This window comes from Typopeltis vanoorti, chromosome 13 (assembly GCF_054136105.1).
Source record: "Typopeltis vanoorti isolate ZY-2024b chromosome 13, IOZ_Tvanoo_1.0, whole genome shotgun sequence".
Taxonomy (NCBI): Eukaryota; Metazoa; Arthropoda; class Arachnida; order Uropygi; family Thelyphonidae; genus Typopeltis; species Typopeltis vanoorti.
The window spans coordinates 2,367,044-2,389,983 of record NC_143561.1 but is presented as its reverse complement, the minus strand read 5'-3'; the positions used below and the strand labels follow the sequence as shown (position 1 = coordinate 2,389,983).

At 37.1% G+C, this 22,940-nt stretch overlaps 1 protein-coding gene across 2 annotated transcripts in view; it reads left to right on the top strand.

The window, feature by feature from the left end:
* LOC150099887 (maspardin-like) overlaps positions 1–22,857 on the top strand; it is a 174,028-nt gene extending 151,171 nt beyond the window's left edge. For both annotated transcript variants that reach the window (XM_090402446.1, XM_090402445.1), the window contains exons 8-9: positions 6,253–6,393; positions 21,212–22,857. In XM_090402446.1, the coding sequence (XP_090258572.1) occupies positions 6,253–6,393; positions 21,212–21,322 (252 nt within the window). In that variant the 3' untranslated portion in view covers positions 21,323–22,857. The remainder of the gene's footprint in view (positions 1–6,252; positions 6,394–21,211) is intronic.
* Positions 22,858–22,940: the final 83 nt, after the last annotated feature.

Genomic DNA, 22,940 nt, shown 5'->3' with positions numbered 1-22,940 from the left:
TGGGATCTCAAAGTACAGGGTGTTTCAAAAGAGGGTATACAACTATAAACTCTGAATGACACTAGAAGGTATACAGCGATCTGAACAATTTTTATTACTCTGCAAATGTAGCATAACACTTGAAGTTTCAACAAAGACAGTTAAAATTCAATATGACTGCTGCCTCTGGTATTTCTGCAGACATCCCATCTGTATTCAGTTTCCTGCCACATGCAGCAGATCATATCTGGCATAACTTAAGCAATGGCAGCAGTAATTCTGGAATGCAGCTCATTCAAATTGGCTGGTAGTGGTGGTACAAACACTCGATCTTTTGCAAAGCACCACAAGAAAAAATCAAATGGCAGAAGGTCAGGGAAACACAGTGGCCATACTACAGGTGCCCCTCTACCAATCCATCTGCCTGGAAAATGGGTGTTGAGGTACAACCTTATGTCTGTCAGGTAATGAGGAGGTGGAAATGCTGGAAATGTAAGCACCTCTCATCATCTAATTGTGATATTTGGTACTCTTGTAGCATGTTCAGATACACACCACCAGTTATGGTAGATTCTGGAAAAAAAAAGGAGGATCCATACACTTCTTGTTTATGGCACAAAAAATGTTAGCATTTCGGGATGCTGCGAACATGTTCTACGATAGCATGTGGATTTTCACTTCCTCAAATTCTGCAGTTGTGTTTACTTGCCCATCGACGTGAAAAGTGCATTCATCACTGAAAACGATTGTGTTCTTATCTTTCTTCAAATGTTGTACAAGGGTAAATTTGTAGGGCCTTAAATCGAGATGCTGTCATAAAACACAGTCACATGTGGAATTCCAGTTTGATGAGACTCTTGTCTGGCTGACTTTCTAAGGCTTCTCTGGAAACTTTCCTGAACTTCTTCCACAACAGCATCGGCAGCACACGCCTTCTCGTTGACTTTGGATGATGCACAGAACTGCCTGTTTCCACAAAATTCTTATGCCATGTGTGGATTGTGCACATACTATGAGGTTCTTTGCTGTATTGCATTCTGTCTGCAACACAAATTCAGAAATTCCTCGGAATTTGCGTTGCAGACTTCATTTTCTCAAACCAAAACACAATATGCTCACTCTGCACCACCAAAAGTCGCTCTTTTCTAATGGTGTGATTTACACCATCTAGTGTTGTCATTTGGTAAGAAAGTTACGTGACCAAAAATTGATGTATTTCACTATGTTATGACACTCATTCAACTTTTGTACGTCTTCCGAGTTTGTTCTCCTGTAAAGTTGTATACTCCCCTTTTGAAACAGGATGTGAGTTCAATGTTAAAACCTTGCAAACTGTAAGGTTTTAAAATTTGGAAAACAAAAATGGGATGCAGAATTTATGCTTGGTGAGGATATATTGTCGAAGGTGGAGGAAATGAGAGATCTGGGCATGATAATGGATGAGGATCTGAAACTCTTAGGGGACACATAGCCAAAATTGTGAAGACAACACAAAGGCTTCTGGGAATGATGCAGAGAGAGAGAGAGTAGGGAGATTCTTGTTCCATTGTATAAGGATTTGATTAGGCCATGGACTATCGTGCCCAGATTTGGTCACCTGATTTTCAGAAGGATGAAGAGATGTTGGAAAGGGTCCAGAGGTGGCTGACTGAGGTAGTTTCTAACCTCTGGAATGTTGAGTATGAGGAAAGATTGAGAAGATGCAACTTGCAGAGTGTGGAAGAGGGGAGATATGATAGAGACCTACAAGTTATTAAGGGGTTGTTATAGGATCAATGCTGGAGAGGTTCTACAGAGAATAGTGGGAGATCAGGGGAGAACCAGAGGTCATATCAGGAAACTACATAAAGAGGGTGTGAGTAGGGGAGTGAGAAGCAGGTTCTTTTCATGTAGATGTGAATGATTGGAATGTCTTGTTTGAGTGTGTTTAAAGCACGGTATGATGAGCTTTGTGTGTGTGTGTGTGTGTGATAAAAGGACCTCGTAGATGAGTCTTTGACTCCATAGGGTCTTGGCTAATAATAATATTTTTGGAAGTTTTATGCAGCCTTATTTATTCAAATGAGGCTGGTTTTTAAGAGCAGCAGTAGATTCTAAAAACAGTCATACTCTTCTAAATTTTCTGTCATAGAGCATGGTCTTTTTCCACTTGATTCTGTGAGCTGCATTCAAAGCATTGTATGCAAGGTCTAATTCTGTCTGTCCATATTAGCACAACTTACAGAAACAAGGAACTATATACACCTGGAATTGAGAGAGGATGGAGTTTGTCTTTAGTGGAGCAGATAACGGTAGCTAGTTTTAAGTGGGGCTTGAAAGTTTGGCAAAGATTGTATTTTTTTTAAGATTCTTGCTATTTTTTCTGATGTGCCTTGGACATAGGGGATGGTGATAGCATTACAGATAGAAGATACCTCTATGGGGTCTCCTTTCTCACCTCATCTTGCCATTCATGGAAGACTTTTATAATCAGGCTCTTGACTTAACCCTTTTCAAACCTTCGATCTGGTTAAGATATGTAGATGATGTGTTTTATATTTGGTCTCGTAGCTTAGACACATTACTTTTTCCTCTGTCACCTCAGTGGTCTTCATCCTAGAATTCAATTTACAATGGAAAAGGAAACTAATAATACTCTCACCTTCCTAGACATCTTGGTCACTTGCCTACCTATTAATAACCTGTTCTTTTCAGTATACAGACAGACACATTCACATACTTTTCCAACGTCCCCCCCATCAACATTATGGTATCATTAAAACACTAACCAGTACATGCCTATAACCTTTGTTACAGTGGGGACCTCTCTTACAGAAGAACTCATTGATATACACCACACTTTTTTTATCTGATGACTGCAGTTTCCATAGTATCAAAAAAAATAATCAGTCCTTCCCATCCATAACCCTCTCTGTGGAAAGATTTTATTAATGCTGTTTCATAATGCCTATTGGAAGTTTTTCCACTTGGTTATATTATAAATTAAAGATATCTAGAAATATTATATACTTGGTTTAATCCTTTTCCAAGTGTAAGGAAACAAAGTTCGCGCTTGAAATATAATCGGGACTAGGGCAACTTGGTTAGAGTATAATAGAGTATACTCTAACCAAGTGAAAAATAAACTTTCAACATCTTTCTCTAAATCCAGAGTAATTTATTAAAAAAGGGTGGCACACCATTTGGCAACTCCTATAGGTAGAGATGACCTGCTAATGCTTCTGCCTGGTATCTCCACTTGGGCCTGGCTCCCACTGAAGAGACCTCAGTAAAGGTCGAAACTAGTCTGGGTAGTGGCCCTTCCCTTAATGCATAACATTAGACATATCCACAAGGAGATGTGTTTTGCATTATGGGAGATACTGAGATAGGAGCGTTGGTAGCTTGCTCCACCTTTGCAACGAGTTGCCCTGGTGTTGTACCACCTTACCCCAGTCCTGAAGATACTTTCAGGCGCAAACTTTGTTTGCTCACACTTGGATAAAGGATTAAACTAATTTTATTATTATACTCTAACCAAGTGAAAAATAAACTTTCAACAACTTATTAGCTTCTATATACAAGTTGACCTAGTCCTGATTATATTTCAGGTGCAAACTTTGTTTGCTTACACTTGGGAAAGGATTAAACCAAGTATATAATTTCTTGGTATCTTTAGTTTATAGTATAACCAAGTGGAAAAACTTACATCAACTATCTCTGATCCAGAGAATTTTAATAATAATGTTTGACACCTTTTGGCAACTCGTATATGAAAATATGACTATGCATTACTACCCGTAAGGATATGTGTTTTGCATTATGGATACTAAGGCAAGTGATGTGAAGTCATTAGCTTCTATATATCATTTGCCCTAGTTCTGATTATATTATATTTCAGGTGCAAACTTTGTTTGCTTACACTTGAAAAGGATTAAACGAAGTATATAATTTCTTGATATCTTTAATTCATAATGCCTAGTTAAGACTAGTCTTTTGTCTATGTTTCATCTATTTTTGTTGCCTGTGTGTGTGTTACGAGTCTTATATTCTCCCTGACGATGTCTGTAACTGAGATGAAATATTGGAAGAATTATATATTATTTTTAATCCTTTCCTGGTGCTGTTTCACTCCATTAAATTTGAGCCTCAGGATCCTCTCTGCTACTTCCTCATCCCCAAGTGATCGGGGTCTGATCATCCCCAGGTGATCAGATCCCGATTACTGTAATCCAGATGTGGTGATATAATGGCTTTATAAAGAGGAATGATAATTAATTCTCTTATCTCTTCTTGTTAGTGTGTTATCAGTGTTCTTCAGTAACCAAGTAATCCTTTGAACTTCCCTGGCTACTACCCAAATCCATAGTTTTGTCAGTTTCCTGGAGTACATTTCCCTCAGTGTGGTATGCAACTCAATTTTTTATCTGAAAATTCATAACTTTACTCTACCACATTAAATTGACACTCATTATGTTTTGCTTACACTGTCAGCTTATTTAAATTGCCCTGCAAGCTCTCTAAATCACCTTGACTATTACACTATTTTACATCTTCAAACTACTGAATATCTCCCATTAAATTATTTTCTGTATTATTCATATACAAATTAAAGAGTTACTGTATTTTTGGTTCATATCAGCTACATATAAATTAATTATCATTCAAATTTGTTAAATATTAACAGTTAACATGAACTATGACACATTCACTATAGCTAATTATTATTACAGCGACTTCTTTAGTCAATAGACTCATCATGGGAAGCCCACTCAACCAGCAACATGTCCATCATAATGAACTTTGAAATTATTTACACTTCTTGCATTCACAGTGCACTCTGGCAATGCATTCCACTTACAACTCTCCACATAAAAAATCTACTCCTTGCACCCATTTTTACCACATCTTTATACACCTTCCAGAGATATCCTCTCATTCTTCCCATCTTAAGATCCATTCTTTTTATAATTCCTTCTGTATTAATTTGGTAGAATCTCTTAACTAACTTGGAGGTGTCTATCATATTTCCTCTTTTCCTGCTATCCCCAAAAATCTGTAAGCTTCATTCTCTCAACTTGTAATTGTTTACAAGTTTGCTCAACTACTCTGTATTACCAACACTTAACAGTCCTGATATGTTTTGGTCATTCATCTTTGGATCCTCTCTCTCTCTGTGTGTGTTTCCACATCACAATGAAAACTAGGTGACCAAATTTGAGAATGCCTTACATAGAGGTACGACCACCTCCTTATCCTCTTATGTCAATATACTTTTATCATAGCAGCAGTATGATGTGCAGTCTTCGCAGCAGCAGTTCCAATAAGTCCTCGGAACTTTAGTCCACTGTCTACTGTCACCGCAGGATCCTGAATCTCATCCACTCCTGAAGTATAGTTCCATCAATACAGTACATAGCCTTATATCTTTGCATCCTAAAGTCTAACACCTTACATTTATTAAAATTATAATCCCACTCATCTGTCCAAGCTAAAATTCTATTCGAATTTTCCTGTCAAGAATTAACATCAGCATTACTCCTGATAATTCTACCTAACTTTGCATCATCAGCAGCAAACATTGGAAGATCCCCAGTCAATCCATATGAAATATCATTAACAAATAAGAAAATAAACAGTAGGATAAATAGGAGCCTAAGAACAGAACCCCGAGGCATGCCAGTGGTCACTGTCCTTTCCTGAGACACTGCTCCATTATACACAACTTATTGGTTTGTTTCATATTCACTGTATATGAATCTCCCTATCCAGTGCATTCGTCACTTTATCATATAATGTAAGTAGATTGCTAAAATAAGACCTGTCCTTCACAAACTCATGCTGACCATCGTAGAGAATTTTATGTCCATCAATCTAATCCTGTATTCTATTCCTTACTAATTTCTCCAACACTTTGACCACAGCTGCAGATACACAGACCAGTCTATAATCGAGAACTTCTGTCTATTATGTAATAATTATTTAATAACCCTGCTTTGAGTGTTTAAAATAATTTTTACAGTATGTGAGTAATCTGTATATCAAACAAAGAATCTGTTATAATAAGGTTTTTGAGGTATGACTTTTTATTGATTAAAAAAAAAAAACTAATTTAAACAACTACAGTTATTTGTAACAGCTATTTAAATACAATTTATTGCATGCGACTTTTGAGGGATTGTCTCTCCCCTAGTCCTTTAAAAAAAAAAAAAAAGTTTGGAAATATTATTTTTTTGTGTAAACAGAAAATAACTGGTTTTTTTTTTTTTTTTATTTATGTTGTACATTTATTAGGTGTTTGATGAAAGTGCTTTAAGTCAATCTGCTAGGGAAGAGCTGTATAAGTTGTATCCTGACGCTAAACGAGCCCATATGAAAAAAGGAGGAAATTTTCCTTATCTTAGCTGTAGTGATGAAGTCAATATGCATATACAAGTAAGTGAACTCCTATAAAATGGTGCAATTTCAACTTTTGAATAGCTTGACTAATCATTCTGATAGCTAACCATAACATTGCATCACAAAACCATTCTTCTTCCTTTCTGTTTCTCCTTTCTCATATTCTGCAATATGATTTTTCAGTAAAAATATATCGATGAAAGATCTTTTCAGAGAACATTTACAATATACATGTTGAAATAGAAACATATCAATACCAACATGTTCAACATTGTAAAATTAGTTCTTCTTTAGCCAGTGTCCACCATCTCATGTCAAACCTTCATAAATCATCCCTCCATTTTGTTCTTTGGTGACCTTTCCTTCTCTTGGTATCCACTCAGTGCTTAATTTTATCCACCTTTTATCTGGCATTCTACTAATATGGCCAGTCCATCTCCATTTACATGCTTTTACAGTACTTAACAATATCTTTTACTCCAGTCATCTCTCTAATTATAATATTTCTTTATCTATTCATTTTTGTTATATGGAGCATTCCTCTCTCCAAGACTCTTTGACCCATATGCAACCTGTCTTCCTGTTTTTTTAGTCATCATCCACACCTCACTCTCATATGTAAACATTGAAATAATGCAAACATTAAATAGTTTTCTTTAGGCAAATCTAACAGATAATCTTTATCTTGTTAAAGGTTTAATGGAATATTTATAGCACTAGGAAAGGATTAAAAACTAATTTTAATGCTTCCAATATTTTTTTCTCGGTCACTGAAACATCTTCAGGGATTACAAATAAACACACACACATAAAGACAACGCAATACTAAATTAAACACATGGGCGACTTTAAAGTCCTATTTAGGTGGTGTGTCCTCTATCGGTGTTTGTAGATGACCTAGGATGTAAAGTGGGACCTCTGACACTTATTGTTTCCCAAATTTTGAGAAGTTTTATACATCCGTATTTATTTAAATTCAGTTGATTTCTGAGTGCTGCTGCAGATTCTAAAAACAGTCTTTCCTTAAAAAACGAGACTTTTTGTGGTTATGAGACGTATTAATTAATATGTATTAATTAAGGAACCATAGGTTCTTTAATTAATTAAAGAACCATAAGTTCTTTAATTAATACATATATTAGTATAATCCCGCCTACTAGTTGCACTAGCGACTGTCTAGCTTTGTCAAGGCTTGAATGGTACATACAAAAAAATATGAGAGAATATAGAAACGCTAGACAGTCGCTAGCTATGTCTAGCATTTATATGTGGTTATGAAACTATGGTCTCATAACCCACAAAAAGTCTCTTTTTTTAAGTATTTTATGACCAAATATGTATAATTTAAATAGATAGTCTTTCCTTTTTAAATTTGCTATGGTGGAGAATGGTAATTTTCTTCCAGGAGATCCCATGGGTTGCATCCAATACTTGCTCTCTCTGTATGTTCACTGGGCATCTACAAATGCCGTATGGTCACTCCGATGCTCGGTGATGTTCCATACCAGGCTTTGCCATGTAGTCCTGTTGTTTGCTTTTCTGGCAGCCTTAACTCTCTGAAGATCAGTCACTCCACACACGCCATCCATCCATCTCATTGATGGTCTACCCCTGCCTCTTTTTCCAGAAACTTTACCTTCTATTACTGTTCTGAGAAGTCCTCCTTCCATCCTTTCTGTGTGTCCAAAATATTTTAACTTTCTTCTGTCAATATCCTTAAGGAGCCTTAAAGTTCTACTAATCTTTTCTAACACCCATTCATTTGTATGCCTTTCAGTATATGATATCCTCAACAGCCTTCTGTAACACCACATCTCAAAAGCAGATATCCATTTTTTATTTGACTTTTTTAGGTTCCAAGTCTCGCATCCATAAGTCGCTGTTGGAAAAACAACTGCATCTGAAATCTTCAACTTTGTTCCCATGGAGATAGATCCATCCTTCCAGATTCAGGTCTCTGACTATTGTTTTAGCCATTCCTAAACTTTTTCTGACATCTGAACAGCAATTCTTCACATTAATAATGGATCCCAGGTACTCAAACTTGCTGACTTCCTCAATTCTTTCTCCATTAATATACACTTGTTCCTCAAGAGCTTCTCTGTTTGTTTTCCTTTGAGAACCATGATCTTTGTCTTGTTAGAATTGAGTTGAAGTCCTCTGTTATTACTGATCTTGTTAACTTTGTCAAGAATTAGTCCTAGTTCTTCCATGTCATTACAAAGTACTGTATCATCAGCATACCTCAGATTACTGATCAATCTACCTCCTATCCTAATTCCTGTCCTGAGCTCATCCAATGCTTCACGCATGATGTCCTCTGCATATATACTAAACAAATGAGGAGAAAGTAAACATCTTTGTCTAACTCCTTTTCCAACTTGAAGCCAGTCAGTCAATCCAACACCTGTTCTTACTTGCTTCCAACAGTTTCACATGCTCAACACAGTCAAAAGCTTTAGAGTAGTCTAAGAAACACGTTACCAGAGGAAATCTGAATTCTTTATATTTTTCTATGATCTGTCTAAGGCAAAGGATCTGATCTCTGGTGCCCCTACCTTTCCTAAAACCTGCTTGTTCCTCGGGCATCTCTGCCTCAACTTTGGTCTCAATCCTATTTAGCATGACCTTTAATAAAATTTTGCTTGCATGAGATATCAAACTAATAGTTCTATAATTCTTGCATGCCTTCATATCACCTTTCTTGTGTAGTGGTATGAAAACTGACTTCTTCCAGTCTCTAGGCCATGACCCTCTCTCCCATATCCTTGTAATCAGTCTATGAAACATTCTTATCCCTCCATCCCCTGTGGCCTTAATTAACTTTGCTGGAATTTCATCTGCAAGAATGCATGCTCTGCAAGTCCAAATTGACCATAGTCATGATTGCAGATGTACAATTTGTGTTCTTCTAAATTGATGGTTGCTGATCTACCTGTCTGTCCAAAGTAAGCCAACTTGCAGGAACATGGTACTTCATATACTCCAGGCACTGAGAGAGTAGGAAGCTGATCTTTGGTGGAACGGATAAGGGTAGCAAGTTTCCGGTGGAGCTTAACAGCTGTGTAGAGGCTGTACATTATTAAACACCTGGCTATTTTTTCTGATTTGCCACAGATGTAGGGGATGGTGGTGGCATTTCTGAAATCCTTCTGAAGGAATGGAGGAGGAACTGATTATTTTTTTAATTCTGTAATCACTGTAGCCATTGGAAAGGAAAGTGTTGTGTATGTGGTTGAGTTTGGTTGTAAGAGAGGTTCCATTGGAACAAAGATTATAGGCTCTTTTTTTGGTTAGTTTTAATAATGCCATATTGTTGAGAGGAATGATGGCGGGAAGGTTTGTAATGTATCTGCCTGTGTGAGTGGGTTTTCTATGTGGGAAAACCCACTCACAGGAAGTGAAGGAAAGGTTACCATTAGGTAGGTGTATTACTAAGTTGTCTAGGAAGGATAGACTTGTTATTTTCCTTTTCCATTGTAAACCGGATTCTTGGATGTAGACTATTGAGGTGAGGAAGGAGTCGCATGTGACTGGGCCATGAGACAAAATAGAGAACACATCCTCTGCATATCTTAGCTAGATAGAAGGTTTGAGAGAGACCCAAGTCTATTGCTTGTTTCTCAAAATTTTCCAATTTAAAAATTGATGAGGGGTGGGAGGGGAGAATCCATAGTGGTTCCCTCTATTTATTTGAAAAATACCAGAATTGATGGCAAAGGAAAAGAGATCTAAGATATCAGAAGAAAAAATGTTTTTTAAGAGTGTTAAGGTGTCGTTTAAGGGAATATTGGTAAACAGTGAGGTGATGTCAAAGCTTCCCTATATATCTGTATTATTTAAAGTTAAATTTTCAATTAAGGTTTTAAAATGGATAGTTTTTTTTTTATATATAGGATATGGTAAGTCCAGTGAAGTGGGAGTAAGAGAGTTAACCAGCTGTTTTAACAATTTGTAGCATGGAGCATCAGTGGCATCTACTATAGATCTTAGGGAGGGATTAAGTTTGTGAATTTTAGGTAAACCATATATCCGGTTGGGGGGGTGGGTAACTGAAGGGTTTGAGTTTTTTTGTAATGTCTGGTGGCCAGGAAGATACTTTTTAAGTTTTTTAATTTTTTAACTTGAGTTTTTGTTGGATTGTGATCTAGCATGATCTCAGAGAATAATATCCATTTTTCAATTATATTTCATGGCATTAAGGACGACTATCATTACCCTTATCTGCTCTGATGATGACAATACTTTTATCTTTCTGTAACTTTCTGAGAGCAGTGAGTGGACCAGAAAATAAATTACGTTTTGGAGGCAATGACTGGGAGAGGATATTGGTGACATCAAGTCTGATGTTGTTGACTATTTCCAGAGCTAAGTGACAGATTCCACTTTCTATGTTGTATACTATGTTTAGCAGTGGCATTTTTTTCAGTGTGATGGAGAAATTGTGACCAAGGTTTAGGGTGCTGACAGTATCTTCGTTGAGACTTTTTGAAGATAGATTCACTACTGTGCAGAGCAGTTGAATTTGTGGTTGTGATAGGAATTTGTTTTGTGCTGAAGCTTCTGAGAAGCATCTCAGAAGTTTCATAGAGAAATAAACAACATAGAGATATATAGATACAGGAAAATCTATCTTCATGATATATATATAGAGAGAGAGAGAGAGAGAATCAAAGGCTTTTTTTTTTTTAATCTACACAAACTAAATATGCAGAAAAATTATTTTTATTTGTTTTTTTCTATTACTTGGTTAATAGTGTGGATATAGTCTATTGTAGAGAAGAATCTTGCTCTGAATCCTGCTTGTTTATATGGCTGTGCATCATCCAAAAACCTTGATCCTATTTAATATAATGGATATAAACTATTAGTACCTAGGTTGCAGCTAAGTATATGATATTTCACTATTAGATATAGTGCAATATCATATATTTTTTAAAATAATTATTTAAACTTATTTTTTTATCTACAAACTTTTTACAATTGTTTCTTTGAACTTTAATAGTGTAATATCATAATGTAATGAAGTGTAGCAGGGGTGGCCTCTTGTTGGAATGGGTACTTGGGAGAAGGGGGACAACATCAGCTAACACTGAGCCCAGTGGAATCTAGAGGGGATAATGCTGGGTATAGAAACAACGGCATTTATATGTTATGTTGAATTTTTTCTTGACAATTATTCATAAGACTATTGCACTTTTTTATAAAATCTTTATCAAGTAGCTTTATTTTTATCCTCCTACATGTTTTGCCAATCTGTTTCTATTGGCATCCTCAGGGAATACAAATCAGTAAGCACAAAATGAAGGTTACAGACTAGGTTATAACCGATGGTTCTAAATCATACAAAAAATTGGTATTGTGCGTGACAATGTGCGTGTCTCGTTAACGTGATTTATTCGTGATGACTCATGACGTAATTGTTGTGAAAGTTCATTTCTTTGATATTTAATGATCTGATAAAAGTTTTCCAAATTTCTGGTAAAATTAGACCTTGATTCTTGTTTAGGTTTTCAGTTTTACGGATGACTGTAGCTGCTTCTTTAAAGGTTCTTGAATGGTAGTTATCTTCTATGTATGGCATAAGGCTCTTATCCCACTCAATGTGATGGTTAGTAGAGGCAAAGTGGCATGAAAGGCCTGAAATGTCTTGTCTTGTTCCCTGAGGATGCCAATAGAAACAGATTGGCGAAACATGTAGGAGGATAAAAATAAAGCTACTTGATAAAGATTTTATTAAAAAAGTGTAATAGTCTTAGGCATTTATATGCTTTATACTAATGCCAAGAGTATCTGGAATAAGGGAGAAGAATTGGTGGCGCAGATAGAATCAGCCTGGTGAAAAATTATTGGGATCACTGAGACGTGGTTGACAGAAGAGGATATAATAACAGGAATAGAAGTCGCTGGGTACAGCATTTTTCGGCAGGATAGGAAGGTAAAGCGTGGTGGTGGAGTACTGCTTATAAGTGACGACCTATGTCCTCTAAGAGTGGAGACTTTGGAAGGCAGTGGCACTAATTGTTGTTTTGAAAGCATATGGTGTGAGGTAGAGGTGGGCAAGATAGGATATTTAGTGGGGTGTTGCTACAGACCCAGGAGCACAGAGGGTGGGGACCAGGAAATATTTAGACAGTTGAGTTTGGCAAGTGCAAGAAGAATGATTGTTATGGGAGATTTTAACTACAGTAGTATAAATTGGGGAGAGGAAGATGCATGTAGCAATAAGGGAATGGAATTTCTAGAATTCTTGAGGGACAAATGTCTTAGGCAACATGTAATAGAGGGAACAAGAGGTTCAAGAGTTTTGGATTTGGTTATAGCATCAGAAGAGTTGATAATAACTAAGATGACATCTCTCCCACGTCTAAGACGTCAACTTTTGGAAGTTTCATGGAGGGAGGAATTGGAAGGAGACGGGATATCATTAGTGCGTGGGAAATTATGAAAGAATATTTGTTAGCAGCAATGGTAAGTTGTATACCACGAGTGAACAAGAGGACACAATTTGGAGTAAAGTGGCTGACAAACAATATTAAACAGGAATTGCATGTGAAAAAGAGGCTACGGAAGAGATATAAGGAGATAGGTGAAGAGAAGATGCACGACAAGTATAAGACACAGGCCAGAAGAGTGACTGGTATGGTAAGGAAGACGAAACTGGAATATGAGAGGATATTGGCCCTAAGATCCAAAGAAAATCCTAGGGAATTTTTTAGATATGTGGCTAGTAGGAGGAGAAATGGCTGTGGGATAAAAATGGGAATAGAGTAACTGATGCAGAGGACATAGTGGAATTGTTCAATGAACACTTTATTGGAGTATTTCATCTTGGAGGAGTCAGTTTTAATGCTAGAGGGATTGGGCAGGTTTGAGGTTTAGATGTACAGGAGGAGAGTGTGTTTCAAATACTGAGTTCTTTGGAAGTCAGTAAAGCTGTGGGACTGGATGGTATTTCACCACGAGTTTTGAGAGAATGTGCTAGAGAACTGACAGTGCCTCTGACCTGGCTTTTCAGTGAAAGTCTGGCTGCGGGAAAGGTGCCCATGGAATGGAAAGAAGGTTAGTTAAGATCTTGGAGAAAGTAGTGAAGGACCATATACAGCATTGGGCAGATGAGGGTAATGTTATCTGTGAGAGTCAACATGGATTTGTGAAGGGGTGCTCTTGTTTTAGCAATATGCTAGCCTTTTATGATAAAGTTACAAGACCATTAGATTATGGGAAAGGCATATACTGCCATTTTCTTAGACTTAGCGAAGGCATTTGAAAGGGTGCTACATAAGCTGATATATAAAGTTGCAGCACATGTGTCTGAATTCAGGATTGTCTGTCCGATAGGTATCAGAGAGTTGTGTATGTTGGGGGGAAAGGCATATACTGCCATTTTCTTAGACTTAGCGAAGGCATTTGAAAGGGTGCTACATAAGCTGATAAGCTGATATTTAAAGTTGCAGCACATGTGTCTGAATTCAGGATTGTCTGTCCGATAGGTATCAGAGAGTTGTGTATGTTAGGGCAGTTTCAAGGAAGCAGATGGTTACAAGTGGGGTCCCACAGGGCTCAGTACTGGGACCTGTATTGTTTAACCTTTATATCAATGACATTGTCAGTGGATTGCAAGGGGATATTCAGTTGTTTGCGGATGATGTAAAGCTGGGAAGGATTATTAGTAATAGTGCAGGTGTGGCAGCCATGCAAGAGGATTTGAATAAGCTAGATAGATGGGCAAATGATTGTGGGTGGGTTCGGTTTAATGCAGCAAAATGTAAGGTCTTGAGGTTTGGGAAACATCGATGGGACACTGCATACTCTATGGGAAGAGTTATACTGGAGGAAGTAGGGGAGACAAGAGATCTGGGGTTGATGATTGATAGAAACCTAAAATTTAGGGGACATATTGCAAAGGTAGTGAAGGTAACACAGAAGTGTCGCACTGATTAGATCGTCGGCTTGTCGAGAGCTCCTGAAAAGATTAGTAGTATTTTGTGTTAACATTAGATATTTTACTAGAATTTTAAGTAGTATTGTTTGCTTTTTGTTTCTTGGTGTGTCTGTGCAATTTTTGCATGTTTTCTGTTATTTTAATTATTATTTTTAAGAAAAGATAGCGTACACATGGCACCAATAAAGAAAAAAAATGGCGGCCAGGTCGCCATGTTTGTTTAAGAGTTTTGATGTAAACGAATTTATGCAATGTGCTGTCTGTGAGATGTATGCCTTGCGAAGAGCGGTGGGAGTCTGGTTAGAAAGTGATAGTGGAGTTAATATGTGTAGAAAGTGTAAAGAGAATGAGGACTTCAAGCGTGTTTCGTGTGTCGAGAGTGATATCGTTAACGATAGTCAGAATGTAGAAAATGGCGGTGTGCTAGAGAATTGCGTGGTAGTGCCAGATAGGTGTGAGAGCGTCGCTGAAAGTGTAAATGAAGGTAGAAACACAGAAAGAATGGATGATTTGATCGATAATGAAAATGGTGAGATAAATGCGAGTAGCGAAATTGCCCGTTTGAATGGTGCGATACACAGGGCTAAAAGACAACTGGAGCATATGGGAAAATGTGTGTTGAACGTACCGACAAATAACCGGCAGAAGTCTGTGACGGCAAATAATAGAATGTTCGTAAACGTCAATAAAATGAAGGAGCGAGTGCTGTATGCGGATTCGCTATTAAGAGGCGTATTAATTGAGAGTTTAACGAAGTCGTACCAGCCGGGTGCGAACATAAAGGACGTCAGTGAATCTATTCGACTGCAAAAACAGAGGGTGAAAGAGATGATAATCGTGGCAGGAACGAATGATTTGAAAGAGGACAAAATGGAAATGATAGGGGATGTGAGGGGGTTGTTTGAGGTAGCAAAAGAGAAGAGTGAGAGAGTTAGGATGGTGAGTATCTTACCGCGGTATGACAGCGAAGTGTTTAGGAGGAGGGCCATAATTGCCAATGACTTTATGCGTGGATTATGCATGGAGAGTGGTGTGGAATTTGTGGAATGAGTTCGGTGGGCGAAAGGACTTATATAAGATGGATGGGTTACATTTGAATGGAGTTGGTGTACGGAGACTTGAAAGAGTGTTGATGAATGATGTGGAAGTGGATGTACAGACTCAGGGAAACTAGATTTATTAAGAGGGGGGGGGGAGTAGATATGCAGACTTTAGGGGGGCAGTTAAGTGTATGAATGAGTATATTATGCCCGAGCGAGTACGACGGACAACAAATCAGAATGGGATAGTTAGTATAAGGCATCAAAGTAGGGATGGGACAAATGGGCTTCTGCGATTCATGTACACTAATGCCAGGAGTATTAGGAATAAGAACGAAGAGTTTTTGGCCATGGTTTGCACTTCCAGGCCACAGGTTGTCGGTATTAGTGAAACATGGCTGACAGAAGATGATAAAGCTAGTGAGATTGAATGCGACGGGTATAGCGTGTTCAGGAGTGACAGGGTGAATAAAAAGGGGGGAGGAGTGTTATTGATGATAGCTGATGAGCTTCAGCCAAGGAGTATAGAAGTTGAACTGCAGGATGGGCAAAAAAGCACATTTGAGGCTGTTTGGTGTGAGATAGAATCTAGCAGAACAAAATATACAATTGGGTGCTGCTATAGACCGCGTGATGGAGTGGATGGTGGGGATAGTATGCATAAGCAAATAGAAGAAATGAGTGGAAGGAGGATAATTATTATGGGTGATTTCAATTATGGTAATATTGACTGGAAAGAGGAGAGGGCACATGGGAGGAAGGAATTGGATTTTATGCGGTTATTAAAGGACAACTATCTATGGCAACATGTATTGGAAAATACCAGGGGGAAGAGAGTGCTGGACCTAGTAATTGCAACTGAGAATGTGACTGTAACGAACATGACCATGTTGCCACCAATTGGTGAGAGTGACCATAAGGTCATGACTTGGGAGGTGGCTAAAGGAGTCGAATTTACAATTAAGACAGGGTACATGTGGAATTACCGGGCTGGTAAGTATGACAAGCTTAGGTGTGTGCTTGGCTCAATGCCATGGCGTGTAAAACTGCAAGGGCTGGATGTTGATAGTGCATGGGAGGTGGTTAAGAACTGTTTGCAGGAGGCAATGGTTGACTGTATACCAAGAGTCCGAATAATAAATCAAGTAGGGGTTAAATGGATGAATAACATTATTAAGCTTGAGCTGCAAAAAAAGAAACAATTGTGGTGGTTAGGGAATTTAAGGAGAAGGGTGACCATCAGGCGCAGGAACAGTATAAAGCCCAGGCCAGGATGGTAACAAGGGTGGTAAGAAAAGCAAAAGCAGATTACGAAAGGAAATTGGCCACGCAGGCTAAAGAGAATCCCAAACAATTTTTTCAATATGTTGCAAGTAAAAGGAAAAATGCTCATGGTAGAATGATCTTTAAAAATGCTGAGGGTAGGGAGGTAACCGAATCAGTCGATATTGTGGAATTACTGAGCGAGCACTTTGCAAGAGTATATCATCCAGGTTGTGACTTTGCAGGAATGGAAGAACCAACAGCTTATACTGGAATTGTGATGAATGAAGTAGAGGTAACTAGTCTATTACAGAACCTCGATGTCAATACATCTATTGGATTGGATGGTATACCAGCTCGTGTCGTACGTGAAGCGGCCAAAGAATTGTCAGTGCCCTTGACCATTTTGTTTAATTTGAGCCTCAGGACTGGGTCAGTCCCAAGGGGGTGGAAAGAGGGGAAAATAGTTCCACTGCACAAAGGTGGTTCCAAGGCTGCTGTTGAAAATTACCGGCCAATCAGCATAACAGGAATCATTATCAAGGTCTTAGAGAAAATAGTCAAGAGGAAAATACAAGATTGGATAGAAGAAAATGTGATACTGTATCGGGAACAGCATGGTTTTGTGAAGGGTAGGTCATGCCTCGGTAACTTGCTCACGTATTATAACACAGTGACGGCTGAACTGGATTAATGGGTTTACAGTAATTCTACTGGACCTTGCTAAGGCCTTTGACAGGATACCACATGGAATTCTAATCAGTAAATTGCAGCATATGGGAATGGACATAGGGTTGGTGAGATGGATAGGAGGGTGGTTGACGGAGAGATATCAGAGAGTGGTTTACTCAGGAGTAGAGTCCACAAGACGGCCTGTGACTAGTGGTGTGCCACAAGGATCTGTTCTTGGACCACTGCTGTTTAATTTGCTCATAAATGATATAGAAAGGATCTGAGAGGAACAGTTCATTTGTTTGCGGATGATGCGAAGTTGGGTAGGGCAATAGTGAATGCAGATTCACTATTGCCCTACCCAATCTACCCTCCAATATAGACCTCCAATCTATCCATATCATCCTGCAAAATTTTGCAGGATGATTTGGATAGATTGGAGGTCTGGGCTAAGGAGAATGGATGTCAATTTAATGTGGTAAAATGTAAGGTTATGCATTTTGGGGTGAAAAGATTGGCAGCAGTTTACTGCATTGGTGGAACCGTGCTCCAGGAAATTGATGAGGCACAAGATTTAGGAGTGTTGGTGGATAAGGAATTGAAATTTAGGGGATACATTGCAAAAGTGGCCAAAACAGCTCATCTCACTTGATTGCTGAAGAATATGTTGACAAGCAGAGATAAGCAGGTTATTGTTCCTCTGTATCGAGCCTTGATAAGACCCTATCTCGACTACTGTGTCGAGATGGGGTCTTATCTCGACACAGTAGTCGAGATAAGACCCCATGGGGAGGAGGTGGAGAGGATCCAGAGGCGAGTGACCAAGATGATAGCAGGTCTGTGGAATGAACCGTATGAGAACAGGTTGAGGATTTGTGGGTTGCAAAAATTGGTTGATAGGCGGAGGAGGGGAGATATGATTGAGACATTCAAATTACTGAAGGGTTTCTATAAAATTAATTCAGAAGATATTTTTGAGAAAAGGGCTGGTTGTGGGAGGACTAGGGGACATCCATGGAAACTGGGCAAAAGTGTGGTTAGTAAAGGTGTTAGAGCTGGGTTCTTTACTTTTAGAGTAGTGAATGAGTGGAATGCGCTCCCTGAGTCTGTGGTGGATGCTGTGACAGTGAATGAGTTTAAGGCGAGGTATGATAGATACTGTATCAATGTCGAATATTTGTGATGAATATGATTTGGGGCCTCCCTCGATGAGTCTAATGACTCCCTGGAGTTGCTCGTAATAATAGTAATAATAATGAGAAGGATGCTGACTTGCAGAGATAAAACAGTTATCATTTTGTTCTATAAGACCCTGATCAGACCACACTTGGACTATTGTTCTCAGATTTGGTCTCCAGGATTTGAAGGGGATAAATTAACTGTGGAAAGGGTACAAAGATGGTTTCAGGACTGTACAATGATAGTTATGAGGATCGGCAAAGGGAATGTGGACTGCAGAGTTTGGTGGATAGAAGGAGAGGTGATATGATTGAAACTTTTAAACTGTTGAGAGGTGGTTACAGGGTTGACACTGGGGAGTTCTTTTGCTTGGTTGAACAGCGGGAAGGAGTGATGAAAAGAGGCCATCCCTGGAAGTTATGAAAGGAAACTGTGAGCAAGAGGGTGAGGAGTGGTTTCTTTGCATGGAGGATGGTTGAACCAGGAATGCATTGCCTGATGGAGTGGTGAGAGCGAGAATGGTCAATGAGTTTAAGGAGTGGTATGATGGACTTGATGTTTCTTAGGAAGGACCTCCCACAATGAGTCTTTAGACTCCATGGAGGCCTGAATAATAATAATTATAATGCTTCAGCTTCTACTGAGACATGAACTAATATATGCATGATTTATAACTCATTGTGATTCATGTTTTGAATGTAGTTAACAGACTCTCTCCCTGACTATGTCCATGTCACATTGTAAAATATATTGGAATTATTGAATAAAATACTATATAATTTTTGTTACATGTGTAAGCTGTGAAATAAATATTTTGTACAATTGTGATAGCAAACTGAATGACTCATAGTTATTGATATCATCTCTGCTGCCTTTTTATGTAATAAGATAATCCGTGTAATAATTTAATTACAGAATTTTTTCTGTAATTAAATTATTCTTGTACATATCCAGTATTCTGCAATTGAGCAGTTTCTTCTTTTAGGAGCAAAAACCTTTCTTCCATTCTTCTGTTCTGAGCCTTCTCTTTCAAGGTTGTGTACCTGTCATCTAGCATTGTTTTTCTTATTCTTCCTCTGGGTCTTTTTCCATCTATTTTTCCTTCAGTGGCATCTCTGATGATTCCATTCCCTCTCAGAATATGTCCGATCCAATTTCCCTTTCTTCTTTTTATACTCCTTCGTCTTCTACCCTTTTTAAGACCTCTTCATTAGTTATTTTATCTGTCCCTTTGATTTTTTCCATCCTTCTGCAAATCCACATCTCAAAGCTTTCCAAAATTTTAATTTCTTTTTTCTTCATTGTCCAAGTTTCAGCTGCATAGAAGGCAACACTCCACACATAACATTTTATTAGTCTTTTATTTAGGTTTCTATCAATTTTACTTCTGCTAAATTCCATTTTCTATTAAAGGCATCTCTTCCCATTGCTATTCTTGCTTTTATGTCACTTTTACATCTTCCATCACTGCTAATAACACTTCCTACATATTTAAATATCTTTACTTGATTCAGTTTTTCCCCATTTATTCTGGTATCCATATTTGCCTCTTTCTTGCTGTTGTCATTACTTTTGTTTTTCTGATATTAATTTTCATTCCATAATTGATACAGGATTTCAGTAATCTGTTCAAGATGTAGTCCTGTTTCAGTAATTTGATAAATAATGCCTTATCATCTGCATATCTTATTGCAAATATCTGTCTATCTTCAATCTTTATTCCATCTTCCGAATTCTCCAGTGCTTATTTTAACATTGCTTCAGAATCCATGTTAAACAAAATTGGTGACAGAGAACAGCCTTGTCTTACTCCTCGTCCAATGGTACCTGGTTCTGTTGTACCATGTATGTCTCTCACCATGGCAGTTTGTCACATATATAGTGAAATAATTAGCCTTTTGTCTATCCAATCTATATCAATCTTTTCCATTACTTCCACCATCTTATCCCATTTTACAAAGTCAAAAGCTTTTTCAAAATCTATGTACTATATAGATATTAACTTCTTTATTCACTTCCAGACTTCTTTCACTTACTATTCTTAACAGTCCAATCGCATCTCTTGTTCCCCTACCCTTCCTGAAACCAAACTGATCTTCTCAAGTTCTTCCACCTTAGATGCAATTCTTCGTGTTAAGATTCTCATAAGTATTTTTGATGTATGGGAAATGAAGCTTATTCTAAAATCCTTGCAGTTCACTGCATTACTTTTCTTTGGTATAGGTATAAATATTAAGGTCATAAAATCGTTTGGTAATTCTCCTTTGTTATAAATTAATTTATTATTTTGGTTATTTCTTCAATTCCTTTCTTTTGAAGTTGTTTCAGGAATTCTCTGGGCCTAGATTATCTTCATTTAGCTTCTTTATATCTTCTAATGGCAACTCATTTGGTCTATTTTCTTTATCATATAGATCTTCAATGTATTCCTTTCATATCATTAGGATTTTATCTTCTTCAGTTATTATTTCTCCATTCTTATTTTCTATGCCTCTAGCAAACTGTAAACTTCCTGATTCTGCTAATATACTATCTTTTGCAGAACTTTTATTATTCTTTGGTGACTTGAGGGCTTTCCATAATTCTTCTATTATAGTTGGTGGTTCTGTATCAGTGTCATCTAAATATAGTTGAGGATTTGTATCTGTTTGTGTCCTGCCACAGTATGATCTTTGCTATCCTTGTACCATAAAACCAAAAATCAATCATTCAGTATTCAATGTAAGCAACTTATGTAATCTGTTTTGTGTTTTAGGTCCATCTGCGACAGTTCCAATCTTCTAAAATGTCTGCCTGTGAATATGATGTGCCTGATTCCCTTAGTATAGAGTCGTCATCTACATGCACCCCCGTTGGAGACATATAAACTTAATCTTGATAGTACTAGGTGTATAATTATACTGAAAGATATGTAATTCTTATTTAATTTAAAAAAAAAAAAAAAAAGATTTGAATGGTAAACTTTTTTTCAGAATCATCAGGCTCACTTTTGAAGTTCAATATTATGCACATTGCAGGTGCAAATCCTTTGGCTGGTATAACTGTGAAATTGAATATAAGTTCCTTGTTATGTGCATAAAACATCTTTGTGATATTTTTATCAAGCTAAATTGACTGATTTTTGAACAAATACTTTTTTTAAGTTATTAAAGTATAATAACTGAGGCTTTGATTATAATTTCATATGGTTAATATGTACAAATGTAGGATAAAGATTTCTGTTTCTCTTGAATGATTGCTGGTATTTAAGAAAAGTGATTTATTTTTTTTAAGGTATGCTGTTTTCAGTTGCTACTGTTAGATAAGCTATGGCCACTGTTATGCTTTATCACAACTTCTGTTATTCATTGACAGTTACAGAATCTTCTTAACATCTAAATTAAGCATACATTGTTTTATTATTACTTATTTGTTCATTGATATTAATATATATCATATGTTATTTCATATTTGTTGATAAAAGTAATTTGTTTCTTTTGTTAAAATTTTGTGGCACTTAACATCCCTAAACTTTTAACAGCCGTTATGTGCTCTTTGATAATATTCAAGATATTTGTAATGCTGGCAGTCATATTTGTTGTTAATCCATCTGCATAAAATTCACATATTTCACATTAAAATTACTAACATTAGACTTTTGTAGTTCATATATTGTTTCTGTGTTTTCCATCTATTTGCTATCTGTAAAAAATATCTGCATGTGATAAAAGTGTACTTTTGTCACATAGCAAAACCTAAAATTAGTATATAATTTCATACTGCTATGGAATGGAAAATATGTACAGTTTCCTTTCAGTTATTTATTTGTATTTGTATATAAGGAGATTTGTTTTTTTACCTTTTGCTTAAGACTGCTGTGTGTCAGAATCTGTCTGTGATTATCTTGTTTATTAAGCTAGGAGAATGAAAAATTTATTTTTCATTCTCCTAGCTTTACTCTTCAAAGCCCTTCACTAATTATACACATAATGTGGCATTCCAAGATTAAGACAAATCTTGTAATTGCAAAATGCATTTTGATATGATCTTCTGAATATTTTTAAATCACAACAGTATAATTGTTGTTGCATTTTAAAAAACGTTTAATTTTCTTGACCAAAAAGCTCTCAAATGACTTTTAATGGGATTATATTAATCAAGTGCATATAATAAACAACTATGTTATACCAACTAGTTTCACCAACTAAGGCTGTTGGCATCTTCAGGGTACATAACTGATGTAAAGCACTAAAAAGTAAAAAACTGTTACAAATTATAATCAACTGATGCCAATTATATTAAACAAAGAACAGAGTGCATACAGTACATGCATAGAATGTGCATGATCTCACTTGTTATTTAGGAACGTTCTATAGTTAGCACTGTAATTCAGTTCTGGCGAGTTGAGAGATCTAATAAGGGTCTTCCAGATCACAGGTAAGATTAGCCCTTGGTTCCTGTTAAGGTTTTGTATACAGCAGGCAACTCTTGTGGCCTCTTTAAAA